General features: G+C 33.5%; 1 protein-coding gene across 1 annotated transcript; it reads left to right on the top strand.

Annotated features, from left to right (window-relative positions):
• LOC117112343 (bifunctional methylenetetrahydrofolate dehydrogenase/cyclohydrolase, mitochondrial-like) lies at positions 1 to 23,209 on the top strand. Its single transcript, XM_033255417.1, has 6 exons — positions 1 to 270; positions 12,897 to 13,081; positions 16,091 to 16,366; positions 18,318 to 18,413; positions 19,833 to 20,066; positions 21,129 to 23,209. Exons 1-6 carry the CDS (start codon positions 206 to 208, stop codon positions 21,245 to 21,247), a joined length of 975 nt encoding a protein of 324 aa, XP_033111308.1. The 5' UTR covers positions 1 to 205; the 3' UTR covers positions 21,248 to 23,209.
• The last annotated feature ends 1,160 nt before the right edge of the window (positions 23,210 to 24,369 follow it).

The raw sequence follows: 24,369 nt of genomic DNA, 5'->3' as shown, positions 1-24,369 counted from the left end.
CGCACGCTATGAACTACGTTGTTACGAATGAATACACTATCATCGTGCAATAAAATACAGTATACAGTACTTCGAAGGGGACTCCCCGACTGTAAATAATTTAGTTATAAGATTCGACAGAAAATAAACACGGACGAAAGCATCATCGAGCTTCATGGTTGTCAGCAGTTATCTTGCTAATTGTTAATTCACATTAACCCACAATATGATGCGTGCATTCACCCAAGCTTCGTCGAGGATTGTTAGATCTTTCCATTCATGCCAAACATGGTAGGTTCGAAATCTTACTGGATCTTCTTAATTATCTTTTACTTTAATTTAGCCATCACATTGGGTTGACATAAGCTTACTTACCATATGTTCTCTCTACGCTTACAGGATGTATAATATTAATAAAGATTATTATCATGAATATAATATATAGGGGCCTAGAGCCTGAGGCCTATGTTATTGCATTGATATTATTATTATTGTAAATTATAAGATGTATCACCCGGCCAATCTGTGTACTGAAATACAGCATTCTGTACATACTAAGTAATGTAAAATGTGGCCTTGAAATTAAATTTTCTCTTCGACGAGCCCCGGCGGAATTTCAACAGGGCTGTGTGTTGAATTACCATATCGACCGTGCTAAGCGCGGCAGGGTACCAGGAGATATGGCCTAGGCTAGGCCTAGCTTGGCAATATTCAAACACATGATACTATGTTGAAATATTAAGGGCGCATAGAAAAAGTTATTTAGATTATCAGTCTTTTTTTTTTTTTTAAATTTGATGAGGGCGGGCGACTTTTTTTTTTGTTTTTTAATCGGAACAATAAATAGGGCCTAGTCTAGATTATTTTGCTTTTGTTTTTATCAGGGTGGGACTTTATATTTGGCTATTAATGGTAAATATTGTATAGAAACTGGTTTAATTCTATAGTTTTTTTTAAGAAAATGTATTTGAAGTCACAAAATTGCATTGTTATTTTTTTATGACTTGATAATTGATGCGGCAAAAAATTAAAAAAATTATTCCCGCTCCAATAATTTCCCGAATTTTTGACGCAGGCAGGAGTAATAATCTAATAAATTTTTCTATTTGCCCTAATCATTTTACTGTACTGTACCAGTACCACACATTTTTGACTGTCATCTTCATTTTTCTTCCATATTTTTCTTTCTTTCTTTTTCTTTTTTCATTCATATTTTCTTTCCTGAAGACAAGGGCAGAGACCAAGGCAATTCAACAGGACGCACATCTCGGGACATCAAAGGTTGTAAAGCTAGCATCGACATTCTAGGCCGCGCGTCCCTACACGCTGAACGTCACAAAAACCATAGCAACCGAACCATTTAACCGTCAGTGTGTGATGAATTACCCACTCGCGTGTTTGTTGCCATGATAATCGCGCGCCGTGCGGTGATTACAAAGGCTTAATGATATTTTGCACTAACATTAGACTGAAATTATATTCTTCATTTCAACATTAATTTTACCGATGTTGTGGTGTATTGTCGTTCATGAGACTCACTTTGCAAAAAAAATTAATACATTTTCTGTATCTACTCAAATGTTCGTTTTGTGCACCTTAGTCCAACGTTGTCAAAATGACAGTTTAATGTTACATAAGAACAAGAAATTTTATAAAATTTGTAAAATTTGCTCTAACTTTTCATTTTCTTGGTCAATTTTCACAAATCAAATTGCAGTCAAAATTAATAAAATAGTAACTAACACCATAAAACGTATGGCACGCATAGACTAATAATTGACGGCTGTACTTCCAACTAGTATCGGATTGTCGATGCCACAGTAAAGATCAAAGGACTGTACGCACACGCTATGTTCGAGAGTGGAGATGTGCGTCCTTCTGTTGAATTGCCTTGCAGAGACTAGCCTAGGCTAGGCCTAGGTCTACTAGCCTAGGCCTAGTAGGCTAGGCATTCCTACACTACATGGATGGAGGACTTGAGTTGAATTACCCTTGAGTTAGAAGTATATAGAATTAAAATATAGAATTAAAGAAGATACATACAGTGTAGACAGTATGAGTGTAAGTGTGAATAAGTGATATAATCTAAAATGGCCTACTGTACCAGCTGGTACAAGGAAGTACATTAAACTAATTGTTTCCTTTTTTCGGAAATGGAACAATATTGTAAAAAAAACTGATAAAACAGTGATATTTAGAACATTTGATTAACACATTAATTTGAAAATAAAGTTATACAGTACTGTAGTACAGATTATACTGTAGCTTTTAATAATTTTAATTTATTAATAATTTATCATTTATATTGTGCAAATTCCATTAAACTATGCTGCTCAAATGTACTTTACAATAAAGTAGACAAGGACTAAGTTAACAAAAGACAGAAAAGTCAAAATTGGGAGCTAAAAGTCTGGAGGCAAATTTCAGCAGCATATAAGTTGCAACACAGAAAGTTAAGCAATAATATTCTAATTGGAACATCACACGCACATTGAAATTCACAAGTCAGATCACTAAAAGAAATTCAGAAAGCCAAAATTAAACAGCATATTAAAATTCAGTAAAATTGCAAGACTGTAAGAGTTGAACAATGAAGTTGAAATTTCAAATTGGCAAGAACATTACACGCACATTAAAACTCACATGAATCAGATCAGCAACAAGATATTAAAAGTATTAATTAAAAGCAATAATAAAAAGATGCATCAGCACCACTTGCTTTCCTGATTTCTATTTGGCATTTGGCATTATTAGTTCATCTGCAGTTTTTATCAAGGTAAAGTAGTAATGACCTTCACATTACTACTCTAGGCCTACTATCTACTGTGTAGTTTGCTGTACTGTAGGTTACAAAGAATTTGCTTATCAACAGCAGAGTATATTTAGACAAAAATTTATTTACTTATGAACTTGTCACATATCTCTTCAGATTTGGAATTCTGAATAAATGTATTTCTATTGAAAATCAGTAGAACGGTTCCCTTATCATTGGTTGATAGTTGGATTACCAAGATAAGGACTAAAACCTGGATCACAAGAAATCATTTTTGGCTTGCTGGTCTGTCATGGGATTGATTCTGTGCCTGACAACACTTCTAACCACTATAAAAGTGTGGGTCTTTTATGTGCCTCATTCCTACTGTACTGCCTCCGAAACCAGTATTTTATCCAGTAGAAATCCCCCTTTATTTTGATCCTCATACCATGTCTTAAGATTTACATTTATATAAGTAAAACAATGTGAAAATGTTTTCATGGTTAGGCGAGACTTTTTTTATACTTTGTTTTTCGAATCCCACCGACTGCAAATATTGATGATTTCAAATTTTTGGCCAATTAGCGCACCTGCCAGTGTCATGAAAAAGTGGAAATTTCTGAAAAAAAAAAAGTTTTTCTTTATTTTTATTACACCCTCCGCTGCCTTGAAATGTCCAAGGATAAGACAATTTCTTCCTAATTATATAGATTTGATCCTGGATTTTGCATTCACATTTTATTTTTATTTTTTACTCCGTCTGGATGTTTTTGGCAAAACTATTTGTTAAATCAGAACACACAATTTTATTTTTATTTTTATTCAGCCCTCCACCGATGATCTTTAAATAAGTATGCGAAACAAGGAATAAAACAGTCTCGCCTCATCATATTCGAAAGACAGGGCACCATAGAATAAAAAAATTGACTAGAAAAAATTTTGTTTGAAAATTTTCTTATTTAGATTTCTACTACAGTAAATCGTAAATATTTTGGATTTTTGGCAGTTAATACATATTACAGTATGTTCACATAATGGACAATCTAATTGGTATTTCAAGTTTCTTTTGGTCTTCGAAGGAAATTTGGATTAACTACTGTGCATCGTCTTTACAGTAGTATTGCGACTATGCATTTGTCAATTGTAGTTCCCCGGGACCCGGGCCATAGCGGGGCACTGGTCGGGACTAAGCCGGCGACATAACTAAAATTCATCCATAGATGTAACCGGCATCGAAAGGGCCGGGAATTTTACATGTTAGAGTAGCAGTGGTTTCGGGTGTTTCTAGCAATTTGAATATACCATACTAGGCCTAATATCATTCAGCAATTGCTGTTAGTTTTGGTAATTAAAAAATAGCCTACCGGTCCTCTAGGCCTACCATCATAGTTTCATTTTTATGGATCATGGCATAAATTTCATAATAAAATTTGAACTCCACCACACAACGATGGGGACCGAGGTGACGTTAGTGTGTAGTGTGAAAATTTGTGAACGGTATATTTGACCTAGTTTGCGTCAAAGAATACACCAGTCCAGCAGTGAACCAAGGCAAGGAAATCTGTTTACTACTACTGTATTAATTTTCTTATTTAATTTTTGTTTTTATACTGAATAAATTATATCAATCAGTTAAATCAATCAATCTTCTTTTTCTATGATCAATCAATACGCACTTTTTCCAACTTCCATAGAAATCTGCCTAGTGATACGCATGCGTACTTAGTATGCGTAGTGCTTCCATCAAGCAAGCTCATCTCCTTGGCTTAACTCTCACATGTTTCTCCGATTCAGACATAGGCTAGACAGATGGGCTAGACCTTCTAGCTTGATGGGCTAGACCTTCAGACAGATGGGCTAGACCTTCTAGATTGGTGGCGCTGCTCTGTGGCGACAAGTCAGCATTTCGAATTGTCTCTGAACACTATGTTTTCTTATAAGCTGTATATACAGTAATACGTTTTGTTACTTGTTTTAACACGTTTTCAGCACATTTTAAGCTTAAATCTGTGACACCAGCTTTTGAGTGTTCGTTATTAGTTGTTTTTACCGTCCTTTTGACAATGACTGATGTTTCAGAGCTAGGCCTGGTAGACCTAGAGTATGAGCCTGTTTCCCGCGGTACGCTAACGGCACGGATAACGTATACGCGAGAGGAGCTACTTACCTACAGATCGAATGCGGGACCTAGACCAAAGGATTTGGACATTATTGCCGAAATCCGTCAATCAATTAGGAAATGTGGGAAAAGGGGAGGCATACGCCAACGATTGAAAAAACGTGGTTTTAAAGTACCACTCCCGACGATTATACTTGGGAACGTAAGATCACTCCAAAACAAGTTTGATGAACTGCAAGCGAATTTGAAATTTTTGCATAGCTACAGGAATGCATGTTTGCTTTGTTTTACTCCATGACAACATTCCTGATACTCTTTTCGAACTGGAAACACACTTCTTGATTAGAAGTGACCGAACTGCTGCATCTGGACATTCCAAGGGCGGAGGTTTATGTATGTATGTACAGTAAATAAAAATTACTGTAAAAATTGGAGTATTAGGAGCAAAATATGCACTCCCAATTATGAAATTTTAACTGTCGGTCTTAGGCCGTTTTATTTACCGAGGGAAATACCACAAATTTTTGTCGTGGTCGTATATGTACCCCCTAGTGCCAGCGCCTCTGTTGCTAGTGATTTTATTGCCAGTCAGATACATGAGCTTGAAGCCACTTCCCCTGACTCTGTTAAAATAATTGTTGGAGATTTTAATCATTGTAGCTTGGGAAATGTTTTGCCTAATTATGAACAGTTTGTAAAGCAGCCCACAAGAAATAATGCAATTTTGGATTTATGCTATGCAAATGTTCCAAAAAGTTATTCATCAAAGATTTGCTCTCAACTTGGTAATTCAGACCATGATACAGTTTTATTAAGACCGTTGTACAAACAAAAACTGAAACAATTTAAAACAACAACCAAAGAAAGACAAAGATGGAGCACGGATGCGGTTAATCAATTAAAAGCATGTTTGGAAATCACAAATTGGGATTTGTTAATTAATGAAGAGGTTTCAATAGATGAAATGGTGAACACAACAACAGAGTATATCAACTTTTGTATTGAGTTAACTATTCCGCAGATAGCAATAAAACCAGTAAGCCATGGTTCAACAAAGAGATCTAATTAAAACGCAAAAGGAAAGCTTTCCAAGGTAATGATAAAGGACAAGTAAAGGAAATACAAAAAGAAATTAACAATAATATCAAAAAAGCAAAGATGAGATACAAGGAAACATTAGAAAAGAATTTTAGTGAAAATAACATGAAATCAGCATGAAAGACAATGGAGAAAATAACAGGTTACAAAGAAAAGAAAGAAACTGTTGACTGTAACAAAGATTTTTCTGATCAATTAAATAGTTATTTCTGCAGATTTCAAGATAAAGACTATAGTGTTGAAAATAATATAATTATGGACCGATTAAATACTGAAATTAATGATAATGATAAGGATGATAGTATTAATGAAAATATTGTAACCATTAGTGAAATAGATGTCAAAAGAGAGTTCTCAGGTGTGAAAGTAAATAAAGCCACAGGACCAGATGGCATTACAAATAGAGTACAGTATTAAAGACCTGTAGCACCCAATTAGCCAATGTTTTTTCGCAAATTTTCAAGTTAATTTTAGTAAATGGCACCATCCCTCGTACTTGGAAGGCATCAGTCATTCATCCCTTACCTAAAATAAAACCAAGTGAGGTTGAGGACTTTCGTCCAATTGCGTTAACATCCAATGTTTTTAATTTAAATGCCTTGAAAGAATAATGTTAAAAAAGTTGAAATGTTATACGGGTAACCATGACCAATATCAATTTGCATATAAGAAAAATAGAGGTGTAGATGACGCATTGCTGTACTTTCTTCATAATGTTAACACACATTTAGATAAGCCTAAGAATTATGTGCGATCCACCTTTTTTGATTTTTCTAGTGCTTTTAATACTATTTTACCCCATGTTCTTATAAATAAGTTAATTGATTTTAATATTCCACCTATCATTGTACGTTTTATCTATAACTTTCTAACTGACCGTCCTCAGAGAGTAATGTGCAATAATGTCATCTCTGACACAAAGATTTTAAGTGTAGGTTGTCCACAAGGCTGTGTAATATCTCCAATACTTTTTTCGTTTTATACAAGTGATTTTAATATTTTAAGTAGCAAGTGCAATATAGTTAAGTATGCAGATGACACAGTAATATCCGGCTTTCTTTATGACAATGCCCAAGATTACATTACAGAGATAAATAGATTTGTTAAATGGTGTGACAAGCAAAATTTATTTTTAAATGCAAGCAAGAGAAAGGAAATAATTTTTGACTTTCGCAAATCTGTTATTCATCATGAACCTGTAATAGTTAAAGATGAAATTGTAGAAAAAGTATCTGAGCACAAATATTTAGGAACTATTGTTAACGATCAGCTAAAGTGGAATACAAATTCAAAAATTCTAGCTAGCAAAGCATCCAAGAGGCTATACTTTTTAAGAAAACTAAAAGAATAATAAAGTAGACAACAAATAATGGTGCTTTTTTATCAGGCTATGATTCAAAGTGTTCTGTGTTTTAACATGTTATGTTTCTTCGGTAATCTAACCAATTGATGAAAAGAAAAAGATTGATAGAGCAAGAAAAATGGCACAGCGTATTATTAAATGCAACATTACACCATTGTCTGAAATATATGAAAAACGTGTTGCTCTTAAGATAAACAAAATTATGAATGACCCTACACACCCCCTTCACAGTTGCTATAGTTTTAATAGATCAGGTATAAGACTTTGCCCTCCTCGTACACTGCGTTGTCGCTACAGAAACTCATTTGTGCCAAATTCCATCCATATTTTTAAAGCCCCATTCCCGGCAAAATTTCACTAAAAACTGAAAAATATTCATTTGCATTACTCCAATTATTACAAATCATGGAAAAATATTGGCATGAATTTTAGCAAAAGAATAAAAAAAAAGAGAAATACAGACTATTTTTCATAAAATATTACCATTTTCTGGACGAATTTATCGTTACTAGGAAAATTCAGAGGTTGTAGATCGCATCCACTGGAATACTCTCGCTTTTATGTATTCTTTTATACAGTCAATAAAGTGCACCCTCTCTAATGAGATTAGTTTTTGTACTTCGTATCTCGCACAATGCGGTCGTTCGATTAAGGCTGAGATATGTTTGTTTAAGTGTCAAAATCTCAGCATCAGTTTTTTTAACAAATTTGAAATAATTCCTATGAAATATTATATTTCACAAGTGTCAATACTAGCAACGGAAAATATAATGTCGGCCGTTTTTATGTGTGATAACGGAAACTAAATCGAGGTAAGGCTAGGCCTAGCCTAGCAGCGCTGGATAGGCTAATGTTTTCGGCGCCTACGATATTTCTTCTCACGACCTCTCGCAAAATCAAAATGAAAAATTCATCCGCATTTATTTTTTGTGTGGAACACAAAAAATCAAATTTCAGTCTTATTTAGGAATATAAAATATTAGGAATGTCTAAATTCAGTTAAACTAGCAATTCCGTATTATATTTATAAATCTTTATAACATTATACAAAAATTAGATTTTTCTTAAAAACTGAAATTTTGCCGGGAATGGGGCTTTAAACTAAACACCTGAGAATCCAATGAAATTAAATTAACTAGCATAATTTTAAAGAATGAAGATGGGTCAAAGGTAAATGTATCTATTTTGCCTAACTTACCAATTAGCAATTTCTCGGTTGTCCTCCTCTGGAAGAGCCTTCAATATTCTTCACAGTTGCTATAGTTTTAATAGATCAGGTATAAGACTTTGCCCTCCTCGTACACTGCGTTGTCGCTACAGAAACTCATTTGTGCCAAATTCCATCCATATTTTTAATGTCGGTGTTAAAAGATAAATCGAAGTTTTACTTTTTAATCAATTTTAAAATTTTTTAACTTTTTAAAAATTTATTGTTTTAGACCAGTTTTTTGGTATGTTGCCTTGTATTTTTTATTGTTACTGTGTGTTCATATACGTTTCTTTTTAATTATTGTAATTTTTGAAATGCTGTACAGCCAAAATTTCTTTGTGTGTATTATGAAGACAAATAAAATTTCTTGAATCTTGAATCAAATTGTTTTTGTCTCGCTGTTTGCTACAGTAGGCATGGCCTTATCATCCAATCGTTTATTAGCGGGGCAGCTGCATTTTACCGTGACTACGAAATATGTACTGGTGGTAGGTGGCAGGGACTTAGCCAGGGATGTACGTTAAAACGATGGCCAGTACTTTCACATGCACGTAACCGTTTTGTAAATTACATCCCCGCTAGGCCCAAGAGGGGGTGCCAACGACTACATTGACAAGTGCATTATTATTGTGATTTTCAGCTACTGTAGAGGGTTTACATTTAAGTGAAACTTCAATGGAAAACTGTTTTTAAAACTCTTAAATCCTTGACTAGACTACAGTATTCAAATTTTATTTGACAGATATATATGGTCATGGTTTGATGTCATCATGACCATATTTAGGCATGCCACATTCAATATAGTACAACATTAGGAACAAAACTAGTGTAAAAATACTGTAGACGACCTTGACCTGAACAAATGTGATTTAGGGTATGTTCACACACACTGGCGTAAGCTAATCCACAAATATTCCAAAGTGTATAGTCCTTTGGGGGAATAGTTTTCAGTTTTATAAATAATGTATGTGCTCTTAACTGTAGTAGAATATTTACAGTGCATCATTAAAACTTTTAAATCTGTGAATTGTTCAAAGTGAAATTATATGATTCAGCCCTCAAAATTAACTTCGGCATTCAGCAGTGCCAGCGTCTAGGCACCCGTCGTCAGTGAGAAAATTGCCGACGTGCACTTTTCAAACACCAATTCAACAGAAACGTACTGCTACTTTTCACGAATAAAGTACACTAATTTTAAAAAAAACGGAACTTCTGAGTTAATCCCTTACACACATGTAGCTGTTCTGTCTGTATTCTCCGTTGATTTTAGTGAAAATGAAAGACGATCCCCAACTCACACGTTCTGCAGTGCGTCGCCAACATCTCCTATAAAGAACAGCAACAAGTCGAGCGTGTTCGTCGTCACCAGAGTTTGCTATCCTTTTGACTGTGGTGGCTTTTATTTTATTTAGGGATAAATATGCCCAGAGTATTTTAGTTTTAATTCATTTTCACAAAAGTAACATGTAAACATATTTCAGCATCCATGGTTAGTGCTTATTTTTTATCACTGCGGCTAGCCTAGGTCTACCTAGAACTTTAGAGCACTCTGGGGATCCAATGGTCCATGTAGGCGCGCGTAGGCTAGTACTTTATAGTACTAGCCTAGGTTTAGGCCTAGTACTTGACAACTTTTTGAAAATGCCGACGTAGGACCGGCGTCAATATTTTAACGTCGGCGATTTTTTGCCGGCGTGCTTTATACCTAATTTTGAGGGCTGTATGATTCCTATATTTTAAATGAACAATTTTACTTCTGCTTTTCAGCTAGCATTGTGGAACAATTGTTGGTATTGCAGGTTTTAATAGACAGTATAAATACGTTAAAATATCTTACAAAACACAATCAACAAATCATAGTTCATATAAATTGTAAACTAAGTAAAAAGCAATAGAAAAATAACCCCTTTTACCATTTCATTAGAGAGCACAGGAAAGGGATCAAAGAAACTAATCTATTGCAATCATGATTGGTCAGTCTCTTGAAATGAGGTCAAATCATAAAGCATCACTGCATCAATTATATCTTATTTTCTTTATTTGAGGTGAATGAGATTTTAATATAAATTTATTGGTGAATGTAACAATGACATAGTATGGGATTGATAAATGCTTCAAATGTTTTAATTTGAGTAGGAAGAAATAAATATTATTATTTTGGGAGATTTTGAAAGCAGTGAGCGTAATAAAAATAAATAGAGCATTTTATATTTCCTTTCATTTCATGGCACTGCAGCGGGGCACTAACTGGCCAAAATAAAATTTAATTTTTATTCAAAATCCTCTTTATTACCACTACTAGAGTTTCTCAAAGCAAAAATGTTGCCAACAAAGTGAGTAGGAGAGTAATAGATTTAATTACTGGTTCTCAAAGTTAATGATATTTTTTTTTATGAATACCAATTGGCAACTGTAGAAATCCTCAGCCTTTGCAGAGATCTGGTTTAGTATTAATACTGTTGTTAAAATAATAGTTGTTTTAGCTCAAATGGCAACACAATTTAATTCAGTTCAATATTATTGATTAGCCACATGAGCCATTAAAGAGCAATTATTCATCACACAAAAGAAATGTTTAAATAATTGGTATTGTAATCTCACTTGGATTAATAAATTTCCAATATGGCTCAAAACTTATTCACAAATGAACCAAAGTACTTAACACTCTCAGTTTTGGTAACCTGTCAGATTGGCTTCTTTGATATAATATTCTTACTTATTGCAATTAGCCTGGTACACTGTAATAAGGATGTTAATTAGTATACTTGATATCATTACAGTAAATGTAAATTTTTCAATTCCCACTTGTTGTATTGTACATGTTCAGAGACTCCCCTATCAAAAAGTGTTTTGCTGGAATGGAAGTTAGAGTAGAAGTTTGTACCACATGGAGACTTTAACATCTTTTTTTCCCTTTTTCTTTTTCTTTTTTTTTCGTTTTAAGTGGATGAAATGCCCGTATTAGTTGAATATTGTGTTTAAAATAACCTAACAATTACTGTATGATGAATTACAGCTTAGAGTACAGTAAATACTTAATTATTACATGGGATTGAAAATTAACATTAATTTATGAAGATTCATGATGTGTTACTGGAAATAAAATTATTTTAATCTTAATTTTTACAAATACTTTACTACTATAATACTACTGTACTGTATATTAATTGTTCCACCTGAAAGTATCTTTTGGCCAAGGTTTTTAAATCATGAGATACTTTTTTAATATATTAAATTTTAATTTATCATTCAGTGTTTTTCTAATATTTTGTACTGATTAAATGTCTTCATGTTAAGTTTGAAATTAAAGAAAATTAGTCTAAATAGGACTGCAAAGCCTTTATTTTTCTTTTTTGGCTGCCCTGTACCATAGCAAACAGTTTGTTTTAAATGTATGTTAACAATTTCTATGCAGAGATATTAAGGCCTGTAGATAACTCAATATTGGATGTTTCATTTGCTTAATTTATTGATTACTGCATGGAAACCATATGTACAGTAACCATGAATAATTTGTTTATGATACTCTGATTACTGCTGATTTGTTTTCTGCAGTAGGTGTAACTTATCTGTATTAATGCTTTGGTCCACTTTTACGTATTTGTATTAAGGTTGTTAGCATGTACTCTTTACATACTTGTACAGTACAAGTCCAGGCACAAAACGATTTGGTAGTTATGGTACCCTACAGTACAAATATTGCTAACGACTTGGTCTTTCATTATGTATGCTATAACTGTTATTGTTGAATATAGTTACTGTGGTAAGCATTTCATGTTTATTTGTTAGTATTCTACGGTACTGTATGGTTATTAACAGACTGTGGAGTGGTTCAGTTCATGCTATCTTTCAGCAAGCATGATGATTTATTTACAAATGAAATAATCATTAAGATAATAAAAGTAATCCTTATCTAGAAATGGCTCCGGCAAGACTTTTTTTATAACTTGCCTTAGCGAACCTGCTAATTTTGAATAAAAATACAATTTTATGTTTGGCAAATTAGCGCACCTGCCGCAACGAAAAAGTGGAAATTTCAGAAAAAAAGAAGTTTTCTTTATTTTATTATGCCCTCCACTGCCTTGAATCTCAGAAGATAAGATATGTAATTTTCTTCCTAATTACAGTATATAACTTTGAAGCATTCACAGTAACCATCCTATTTTACATTCACCAATAAAATTATATTTTTATATTTTCCTCCGTCTGGATGATTGTGGCAAAACTGTTTGCTAAATAAGAAAACTAAATTTTGCTTTCATTTTTATTCCGCCCTTCTCTGATAATCTTAAAAAATATACGTATGCATAACAAGGAATAACAACAGTCTCGCCTTCCATATCAAATTAGATTTTTTTCTTTTATATCTTAGTTATGCCGCTAAAATTATAGATGGCAAAGCTGTTGCAGAACAGGTAACTCAGGAAGTAAAAGAAGATGTTGATAAGTGGGTTGCTAAGGGCAACCGACAACCCCACCTTAGTGTGATTTTAGTTGGAGATGATCCCGCAAGTAAAACGTATGTTAGGAACAAAACAAGAACAGCAGATAAAGTCGGTAAGTAAACAATGTTATGTGAATTATACATTTTTTTAGCTTTATTTCCCTGTTTGTATGTACAGTACCTACTGTACTGTATGAGTGAGACAAAAAGAAATTAAAATTTGTAATAGTACTTCTATGGATAGATGTAATTTTTCCCTTTCTGACGTGGATATGTGCTGTGAAAACAATTGCGAAAAAAATTTCAGAAAAAAAATTAAAGTTTATCGGACAAGGGCGGAATCTGAGAACAACTTGCGATATTTTTTGCAATTGTTTTCACACATACTGAGTATTCAGTACATTTCCACATTAGGTAGAGCAAACTACACCTATACTTGATTCTCCTGACACAAATCCAGTTCGGCAGAAATGGGTTTGGAAAAACTGTGGTATTACAAACGCGTATAGTAAAGCGATCATCTAATTATCGTGCCTCATGAATATTTATAAGCTAAGCCAATATTTCGGAGACGCGTCCGAACGGGGTTGTGCCATTTAACGTGTTTGCCATTGTTTCTATTGTTTTCCATGACAAATGCGTCTGTGTCATTGGACCAGGCCCCGGTTGCACTAGTGTTTTTCGTAGGTACAGTACAGTCGTGAAATATTGCACTTTTACCTGCGCGCAGGCTTCGTAGATACATCGTAGCCTGATATAAACAATCTAACCTGCGCGCAGGCTTCGAAGCCTGATATAATTTGTAGGCCCTAAGTTAAGAGGTAAATGATGATGACAACACATTATTGCCACTTGGTTTGTCAGACAGACCTATCTTCATTAGCAATAGCAGCCTACCTGCATCTCCTTGCACACATACATCACATGGGAACACAATTGGACGCCAGCATGTGCCAAACATTTATTAAACCATAGAGAAATTATAACATCTATTTTCTCTACATGATTAAACCTTGGCATAATATTATTCAATATCTAAGCCTAGACAACTACTGCACAATATTGGGTACCTCGTGTGTGGATATGATCAGTGCAGAATATGCAAGATCACATGTGACAAATTCGCTTTGTGTGCCGCTAAAAAAGTAGGTCAGTTCAGATGCTAACAGTAGGACGTTCGATGGAGTGCCTGGATGCCCGTTTAACTTGAAATTAAGTATAGATAGGCCTTGTCTGCTTACCTACAGTATCTCTTCTGTTATAGTTTTATTTTTTTAGTCTTGTTGGCCTACAGGTATGTTTAAATCTTGTTTTGTATTTTATATATTTTTATTCTTTATGCCTCTGTTCTGTTATGTGGAGAAGCTGTTTATGTGTTAAATAATAATAATATTACTGAGTTTTATTATGTTAATGTCGAAATATAAGTAAAATATACAACTGACACTCTGCAGACACATGGAATGTGGTACTTGGGCAAAAGGTACTTGTTTTGATAGCATAAATTCGAACATCGCACAGTGAAATCTGGGTGGGAAGGTGACTGGCGATTTCTTTTTCTTCTATAAAACCTACAGGTACGGTAGAACATACTAAAAAAATATGAGACATTGGGGTTTCCCAAACAAGTAAAATGAATAAATTATAGGGCCTTAACATTTCTTCGTGATCTGTCATCTAAAGTAGGCCTAGGCCTAGCACTTTACTGTAATAAGCTACTAATATCTAGCCTATAGCCCAGGTGGTTCAACAAGTCGGATCCATATTCCGCTGAACCCGTTTAACATCTACCATTCACGAGTAGTCAGCCATATGAAATTGGGAGGAGTCAACTTCCAAACGGAATAAACGGCTCGGACAAGCTTCCAAACGGCATTTCACATACGCATTTGAAGAGCTTGTCATATAAGAATAGCAAACGTTTCTGTCGTTGGGAATAATTTGTAGATCGCGCCTTATTGTCTATTCCATCACGACAATAACGATTACAGTACTACTTCTATGGAATAATCACAAAATAAGTGCCCTCTATGTTATTAAAAAAAAATTGTAGTGGAACTGCTATGGACAATCCTTGGTCGGTATAGCTTGTTTGATTGAAATTTGTATGACCTGTATTCACATACTGTATAATGATGAATTCACTTTTATGAATTTTAGGGTATAATCGGCTTATACAGTACATTTATTTTTTATAAACATTTTTATTGATGCGTGATATAATACTTGACAATGTAGGCGTGAGACGTAAAAAATGGATGCTCATGTGCATAATGCATGAGAGTTGGCAGGTGAACGTTTGTTTCCATTTCCATACATTCAATTACTATTTTCTTTAAATTTAAAATCTCACTTTGCCATTGCTCTTCCTATAACCATCCATAGGGATATTGCATTACTCATCCTATCATTTATTTTGCTTTTTCATAGTTTTTTTAAATGCAGTGCAATATTTTTTGACATATAATCTTTCACTTTCTTGGTTATTTACTGAAAAAAGTTTATTTGGGATCTGAGGTAGAAGACTAGAAACTAATACTCAGAAAACACTTAATTAATGGTCATTGGACTACTGGAGTGAGCCAACAATATGGGCTTTATTTGTGATAGCCACTTGAATCAATATGTTTTCATCCCCATACTCTCCATCTTTACATTATGATGCATTTTATATAGTACAGTAGCAATCTTAATGAGGGTCACTTAGTTTGTGGCACTTGGATTTTACAATCTTGGATTACATGTATCCAATAAGATAAATTGACCAGAAAGGAGAAAATACTATAGATTATAGAGTATTTTTAAGTTAAAAAAAAATCTCAACAAACATTTATGTTTTTGTTTCAGACTTTAATGGCAGGCTTTCACAATGCCAAAGTGTACATTACAGTGGCCTATACTGTATACAGTTACAGTACTTACCAGTCTTACTAAACATACTAATCTTTATTAGCACTTTAACTTGCAATAATATACAAAAGCGTACTCCATTTCATTCTCATATATTTACATTTAATTCTAAGTATTTTTGTTTTGTTTTGCATTTTCCAACCATATTTAAATTTTTTCTTGTAATTTTTAAAATAGTTTTTTAATGCAGTTCTATAATGCTTGTTTTTTAGGAATTACATCTGAAACAATACGAAAGCCTTCTGATATAACACAAGAACAACTACTAAAAGAAATCCAGGCACTAAATGATAACCCAGAGGTTGATGGGATACTTGTGCAGCTACCTGTTCCGCAACATATAAATGAACGTCTAGTATGCGACTCTGTGAGGCCGGACAAGGATGTGGATGGATTCCATATGATAAACATTGGACGTTTATGCCTTGATTTACCCACTATGATTCCAGCCACACCGTACGGGGTTATGGAACTCATCAGAAGATATGGTAGTTTTTATACAAATATTTGTACCATGATTGAAACAAACTTTTTATTTTTTTTTTATTTTGTTTGTGGAAAGATATAAAAATGACAGTGATTCATTAAAATAGTGATACTGTACTGTAGTCCTGCTTTCACATTTTTGTTCATCCTATCCCTTTCTCAAGCTGAAACCAGCCTATTCCCCTCGTACTAACTGTGTATGTAATTGTCATGTAATAATTAAAACATGTATGTATTCGTTATGACAGTCTTGTTCATTGAGTGTAAATATATAAATAATAAGTTTACAATTATAATAGTATTGCAGTGATATAAATTTTATATGATAAGAAAATAAGATAAAAATGATTTTTTAATCTTTCATTGAAATTTTCTTTTTATTTCATTTATTTATTCAAAACCATAATTTACATGATAAAAAATGTTTAAGGATAGTTAGAGAAAAAATTCCATGTAGTGCCAACTGCCCCTTTAACAGAGAGACACAAAATAAACTAAATACAAGTTAACAATTTGAAAATAAAGTATATAAATGACTAAAATAAAATTTAAAATAAAAAAATATATAACATAGTGAATACAATAACATAAAATCAAGATATGAAAATTTAGGGGAAAAAAAGGAGATAAAAATATATAAAAAGAAATAAAAGACTATCAATCAACAATTTCAGATAAAATATAATACAAAAAATATTGCACAATATTAAAACCAGTGTCCCACCTCACAGCAACATTAGCAAACAATGAAAAAAAAAAGTAGAACAATGTGAATGAGAAGGTATGTTGTGCTCATAGTACTGTAGGTTTTTATAATCTCTGAGTATTTAAAAAATTGTTCTACTAATATACTGTAGGTCAGCATGCAATTTATTATTCCATATGTTAGCTGTGTAATACCTAACCCAACTCAGGGCTTGCCCTAACTTTTTTTGGTAACTAGACCACTGGGCTAGTTTACTAGAGATTTTACTAGCCCACAGACTATTTTACTAGCCCACAAACAGGAAAAAATTTTGTTTCAAAATATTTATTAGCGACAATTAAATGTGAAGGTTGATTTGCAATTTCATAATTTCTGTAGCATTGCTGTTTGAGCTACCCCCTCAAATTAGTGTTGAATAAATAAATAAAAAATCTCCCATGCTGCAAAATCAACTATGGTTATAACACTAACAGGGACAGATGAGCATGCTTTGCATCTCCCTGGTTATAATGTCGGCATTGTAATATTTAACAAAGGGCCCAGATATCAATCAAACCAATGCATCTGTTAAATCTTCAGGTCTCAAGTCACTCACCCCCAATGGCAATAAATCTTGCTTATAGGCTAGACTAGGCTACCTTGGCCTAGGCCTAAACAAGACCCAGGGCCTAGGCTAGCCTAGCTTCCTATAGCAATGAATTACTTAATTATTAAAAGTTGAACATTTTATAAATACTGTATCATTATGAGAAAATAATATGAATACAAGGTAGTACATTAAATTAAATGTACCTAAATTAACCCGATTCAACGATCAAACGATCTTCTGTTGAGAGAGAGATAACTGCCATCCTGTAGTGGTTGGTGAATGATTTGGGGATCATCTTAATAATTCAACATTCGCGCATGTGGAGAGCTGAACGCTAGCTAGAGTGTTCTCTCTGGGCTGCGGTACCTCTTGTGCAGAGATTGTCTCGAAAGTTCCGTTTTTTTTGTTTTTTTTGTTTTTTTTTGTAAATGTTTTTCTTGCTAATTCTCCACTAGACAACCGGGCAACATGAGGAGTAAATAGGCTAGCCCGGAGCGGTTTTTACTAGACATTGTACGTCGGGCTAGTACTAAATCGAGCCCTGTAACTCAATCTTCCATATGGTATTATTACCAGTCAAGTACTTCCTATGAAACCTCATATATTTAGAGTCATTTAATAATCAGGACATTAATACTGTTAATCTTGTGTTTTACAGGTATCAACCTTTTTGGAAAAAATGCTGTCGTATGCGGGAGATCAAAAAATGTTGGCGGTCCAATTGCCATGATGCTACAGTCTGATGGAGAACATTGTAAATTGGTTTTTGAAAATGTGACTTTTTGAACTATGGATTTCCTCAGAGGAGGAAATTTTTATATCTGTTTAGTCATTGAATCATATACACTATAATAATAATAATATGTTATATTTATATAGCGCTTAATGCCAACAAGGCCTCTAGGCGCTTCACATTACTACCCCCAGTCATTGGATTAAACGCCTATGGAACACAAATTGTTCCATATAGTTGCAGCAGCTACATCAGCGCATTTTTGCATTTAACATTTTTTTGATGTGTCGACCTTTATGCATTCAAAAAAAAAAAAAAACTTTTTTCAAAAAACTTTTATTTGTCCAAATTATATAAAACATACAATTGGAAATTTGTCCTAAAAATGAGTAAGGCACAATCTAGGTAGGGAGAAGAATTTGAATATAATTCAACTGTATCCTGGAGTAAATGCTAAACATTAATGCATTAAATATACAAATATTGACTGCTCATGAGGGGAATGCCCGAGGGAAGATAGGCTACGGTGTCCACATCACCGAGGGCCTAGATTGCACCGTTCCCCTAGAGTAGTCAATATTTGTTTTATATACCTCATACATAGGCCTAAAAAAGTGCTTCGTAGCCAAGCCTATAGGCCTACTAGCTAGGGCCTAGGCAATCAAAGAGTGTGTCTAGCTCTTTGCTCATTTCCTCAATTTCAACAGCACCCATCGTCTTGCAACAAATATTGCAAGACATTGACAAGATATATTTAATTTGTCTTGGTGCTTTTGCTATCGGCTTGGTCAAGAAGTATAGGCTATAGATGCTATTCCTTCTTCATTAAGGAGTTCGAACCGACAGCCTCTATTATTGTTTGTCTACTCGCTGATCCGTGGCGTGGTAAAGAGAAAATCTCTTTCGTCGTAGATATCGCAGTCCCCCTACCATCAGCACGATGGTGGGGCCTAGAGTTTGCACTATGCAACAGGGCAAAAAAGTTCTATTTTTCAGGGGAATAGTACTTTCTATTGCCTGCTTCTTAACCAATCATATGCCTAGAATCTATGTATGAGGTTTATAAGTATATACTTTACAGTATTGGAGATGTACCTTGGTGGTTAAGATGCCTGCCTTCCAATCCATGGGTTCTGGGTTTATATCCTGTGAGAACACAGAATATTTTCTCATGACTAAAAATATCTTTACTGCCTCAGCCTCATAATGAGGTTTAGTTTGTAAAGCATCTAATTTATTTAAAATTTAAGTGGGTCCCTCATTCAATATTCGCTGACTCGGATTGGCTGCAAGGGTCACACAATACAATTAAAAAATTCAATTTAAAAAAAATTTGCATCTGTAGGGTTATTTATAATGTAGATGTAGATATAAATAAACATATTGAAATGTAATGAAAATTAATGTTTAAAGTTTCTTTTTCAATTATTTTGTTATTAGCATCTAAGATGGGTAAAGATGCGACCACAACTGTGTGTCATCGCTACACACCTCCCGTCGAGCTTGCTAAGTACACAAAAACAGCTGACATCATCATAACAGCTGTTGGCTGCCCTAAACTCATCAAGTCTAATATGATCAAAGAGGGCGCTGTCCTAATTGATGTAGGCATTACTCGTACCATAGATCCAAGCACAAAAAAGTTCAGATTAGTTGGTGATGTAGACTTTGAAGGCAAGTTATAAATCATAGATTGACTGAAAGGTCTTGAGTTTCTTCAATATTTTATGTTAATTTTTAAAGATTTATTGTAATTATAGGGTTTATTTTTTAGAAATATATTTAATGTGAATATAAAAATTCAGTAATAATACAGTACAGTATTGTACTGTACTGTATTATATAAACAATATGGTAGTACAGTACAGTACAATAAGGTAATACAGCAGTGGCTTATCAAAGGGGGAGGGGGCGCACCCCCTTTGGGCCCCCCCCCCCCCCAGTTGCTCCCTGTTCGAAAACTTTGAACCAAAAAAAATTAGGCTAGACTTATGCTCAAGAAAAAGGGTTAATGTTTTCTCAACTTCCCTTTATTGACGTTCATCAAAACACCATATTATGTATTTATTCGTCCTTCATTTCACAGCAACTAATAAAAATAATAATAATAATCAATATTTATAAAAATGGTCGCTGTCACACATAATAAAAAACACACACATAAATTATTCTAAAACTGTTTGTATGATTCGATGCCTTGAAAGGTCTAGCATAGTAATTTTCCTGGTGCATGCAGAATTGTTGATGTAAGCCTAAATAAAACTATCTATTGTTAAAACAATCCGGTAATTTTAATTAAAGCAAGAAATCGTAATCGACAATAAAAGTTTTGTCTTGTTTATTATGGTATTATCTTACTTCTTAAATACTGCATTCAAGAGATATACTTTAACATATCTGTCACGGTTAACGTGTATTCGGGAATCTAAGAAGCAATATTTTTCAGTGGGCGTGGCCACCGAAAATAAATTCCAAGCCCCCTCATATTTTGGTCGCGCCCCCCCATCCCCCAATTTTAATACTGCTAGATACGCCACTGTAATACAGCACTAAAAATAGATATTTAATGAAATTGAAAAACATTTTGATTAATTTATATGAACAGAATTAATTTATTAGTATATGTAGCTAAACATGTAATGTTTGATGTTAGTTCATATTAGTTGGTGATTAGTTGTTATAGCATTCAATTTTTTTTTATTAATTTACCAAGACTTGTTGCTTTGTTGATTTTAGAGGTGTCAAAGAAAGCTGGATATATTACCCCAGTCCCTGGAGGAGTTGGGCCAATGACTGTCGCAATGCTAATGAAGAATACATTAAAAGCTGCAAGGAAGGACATCAGCTACACATAGAAGGCAGTATAAGTTGCTGAAAACATCAGCTGCATGTAGAAGACAGTGGAATTTGCCAAAGATATCAGCTAATCATAGAGGACAGTATATGATGAGAGCCAAAGATGTCAACTACTCATTAAAGGTTGAACTGACACCCCTGCTAGTCAAGCTGGATATATTGCTGCAAGATATCAAAGATTGTGTGTGAAGAATTAAGCATCCCTCCAATCATTGCCTACAATGATGTACCAAATGGTCACATAATTTGCATCTGTAATTTGATTGGTCAACATCAATTGCATTTATGATATCAAGATGATACTGGTTACTAATAGACTAGCAGTAAGGTACAGGTCCATCTACTGCAACAAATATTTAATTAAAACGTATAGGTAGCTTACTTTAATTTAGATTACCATTATTTTTTTATTGGTAATTATGTGGTACTTAATGGTAAAAATAAACTGAAAAACTTTTTATAAAATTTTAATTTTGTACAATAAATATCAAAAATGTGTTTATAATTTTTACAGTTTTAACTAAACAAAATTTGCAAACAAATACTTGGTTACTAGATTAATGCTAGTGGTCCGTTTCCACTGTAGTAGCAATAATGCTATGCAGGTGTGATTCTGTGCTTTTTATGACATGATGTGCTCTGCCCCTTTACTGTGGCCAAAAACTGACTAAGAGAAACTGAGATAATAAAAGAAAATGTAAAAATTAATTGAAAGTCTGTTTAAATTGCCTAATCTCTTTCGGATCAATCAAACTCAACCAAAAAGGCCATCTTGCTTTTCATTTTCCAATACTGATGGTGATACAGTGATAAGAGTGTTGATATGAGTGTTTCTGGTTGGGTCTGAGAATACATGAGGGAGGGGAAGCTGACTGTTTGGAGTTACAGTGAATTTTTACTTAAGCTGCTCCTGACCATTGTAATCATGCTTGATTTTGTATAGTACTACTACACAAATACAGTAAATAAATGAAATGAAATGGCCATTGCTGTCGGGTCGTGAAGTTCATGCTGATGGTAATTTTCTGATGGGCCATTTAAGCGAGCAGCTTCTCCAACTCCTGTTTGAGTGGTTATAAATTGGACCCACAAGTTTTTTATGAGTCACAGAAGTTTTTTGGAAAGCAGAATGGCCTCCTACACTTCCGCAGCATTCAAAAATTTCCCAGGAACTAACTCGTCTCTTGCAAATTCATGGTATAGGTATATATATATATATATATATTAGGTGTTGAGAAAGCTGATTTAACCTGGCTTCCCCCATGGTGGAACCCTGTGGACCCCAGTTGAGAACCAAGGATATACATTCACTTAAATTCTGGGATTTCATAAACCTCGAGTTCATAAACTTGCTGCGAGTGTATAAACTTGCTGCGAGTGTAAACTAAACAGAACTAAAGAAATGTATGGTGTACATGAAAGCTTGTGTCTCAATTTATACACAACCTAGTAGTCTATAAAGTGCTGCTACTCATTAACACAAACCAAAAATTTGTCAACTTATTTATTTTATTATATGTTTCAGTGGCAAGCAATTGATCGTGTAATTTAATCATACAATCACCTAATCAGCATATTAAATTAGTTAAACGATTAGGATGCACAGCCATTACTGGTCTCAGGATATGTACTTCTTGGCAGTGTTTAACTATTAGTACTTGAGTAAGTTTGTCTTTTGTATTGCAGTGGTAGTGTTAATATCAGTGATGGTTTGGTGATAATTTGTAACCTGTTATTTTTTTTAACAGAACCCAAAGATACAATCAGGAATTTAAAAAAAAAAACCTCGAAAAAAGTGGACAAAATATATTTAAATAATATGTTGCATTTTGATGATATATGTACTATGTACATATATGCTCATATGTGTATAATGACATACTATACAGTTATTATATAACTATGTATAGCTTTGTCTTATTTAATAAGAATTCTAACTGCAATGTATTCGATGTTCAAAATATGCAGAACTGTGTGTGTATACTTATACACACGCTATATACTATATATAATATACTTATGTACAAAAACCGAAAGGTCCACTGACTAATCTTAGATAAGATAGTATAATACATACTTCAAGTATCGAAATGCATGCCATCCTGTCCGGATTCAATATTTCAACATTAATTATGTCATCATCAGGAATGAGTCATAATATAATAATTTATTATATATAGTATAGGGCTTAGATCACAGGTGTTCATTCAAAATTCACTTTGGCCCTCTGACCAATTTTTATTATAGATTTAATGAAGATGAACCAAGATTCAGCTATCATTTCCCACAGCTCTGTTTTACAATATTTTTGGTTTTGACTTTTATTGTGTGTCTCTCTCTCAGGGGCAACTGATTCTTTTCTAGTATTGTCATTTTTTGCTCCAGTTGTCCCTGTCCATTGTTGTCAGAATTTTTTTCTATGTTTTTTATCATTGAATATTCCATATATAAAAATTATAGTCTGAAATTGGCATTGTGTTTAATTTGAATACAGAACAATGTTTCAGTCATTTTCCTGATTGCCCTAAATACTATTTTTTATTAAATTGTTGACATAGATGCTATCTTTGTACTTTATAATTTCATTATATATTAAATTTTCCTATGCAGCTATATATTTGATATCAATAATACAATGTGTGCTGTTGAGATAGAGTGTAGAGGTCGGCAAGTTTGATTTAGATATTGCATATACTGTAGTAATCTTGTAGATTTTGAATGTTACCTCATTTGTAGAAACTATAAACCACAATATAACCATGTTATAATATACGAAAATATACGCTATATAGTAGAATCAGATATATTCTAATAAGTTAAATATATACATGTATGCTGTATGAGTGTTGGTTCCATGTGTCTCTATTATGCAAACTGGGAACACTTACATTGAGGAAGAGCACAGGAATTTTTGAAAGGTCCACTGAAAAATCTCAGATAAGATAGTATAATACATACTCCAAATATCGAAATAAATTTTATGTTTATGTCTATATTGTATAATCATAATTGATAATATACACCTGTTGGAAAATATATACATATATGTAATATATATATATATATATATAATATATATATATATAATATAAATCATCAAAGGTACATATAGAGTGTTTAA

Source organism: Anneissia japonica, unplaced genomic scaffold, assembly GCF_011630105.1.
Source record: "Anneissia japonica isolate Jap-2015-1 unplaced genomic scaffold, ASM1163010v1 scaffold581_len1011336_cov187, whole genome shotgun sequence".
NCBI classification, from domain to species: Eukaryota; Metazoa; Echinodermata; class Crinoidea; order Comatulida; family Comatulidae; genus Anneissia; species Anneissia japonica.
Note: the sequence above shows the minus strand (reverse complement) of the source record. Positions and strands in the feature narration are given on the sequence as shown.

Coding starts and splice junctions, on each gene's coding strand:
- LOC117112343 (XM_033255417.1), top strand. CDS start 206: ATGATGCGTGCATTCACCCAAGCTTCGTCGAGGATTGTTAGATCTTTC. Junction 13,082..16,090: donor AAGAACAGCAGATAAAGTCG/GTAAGTAAACAA, acceptor CTTGTTTTTTAG/GAATTACATCTGAAACAATA. Junction 20,067..21,128: donor TGGTGATGTAGACTTTGAAG/GCAAGTTATAAA, acceptor TGTTGATTTTAG/AGGTGTCAAAGAAAGCTGGA.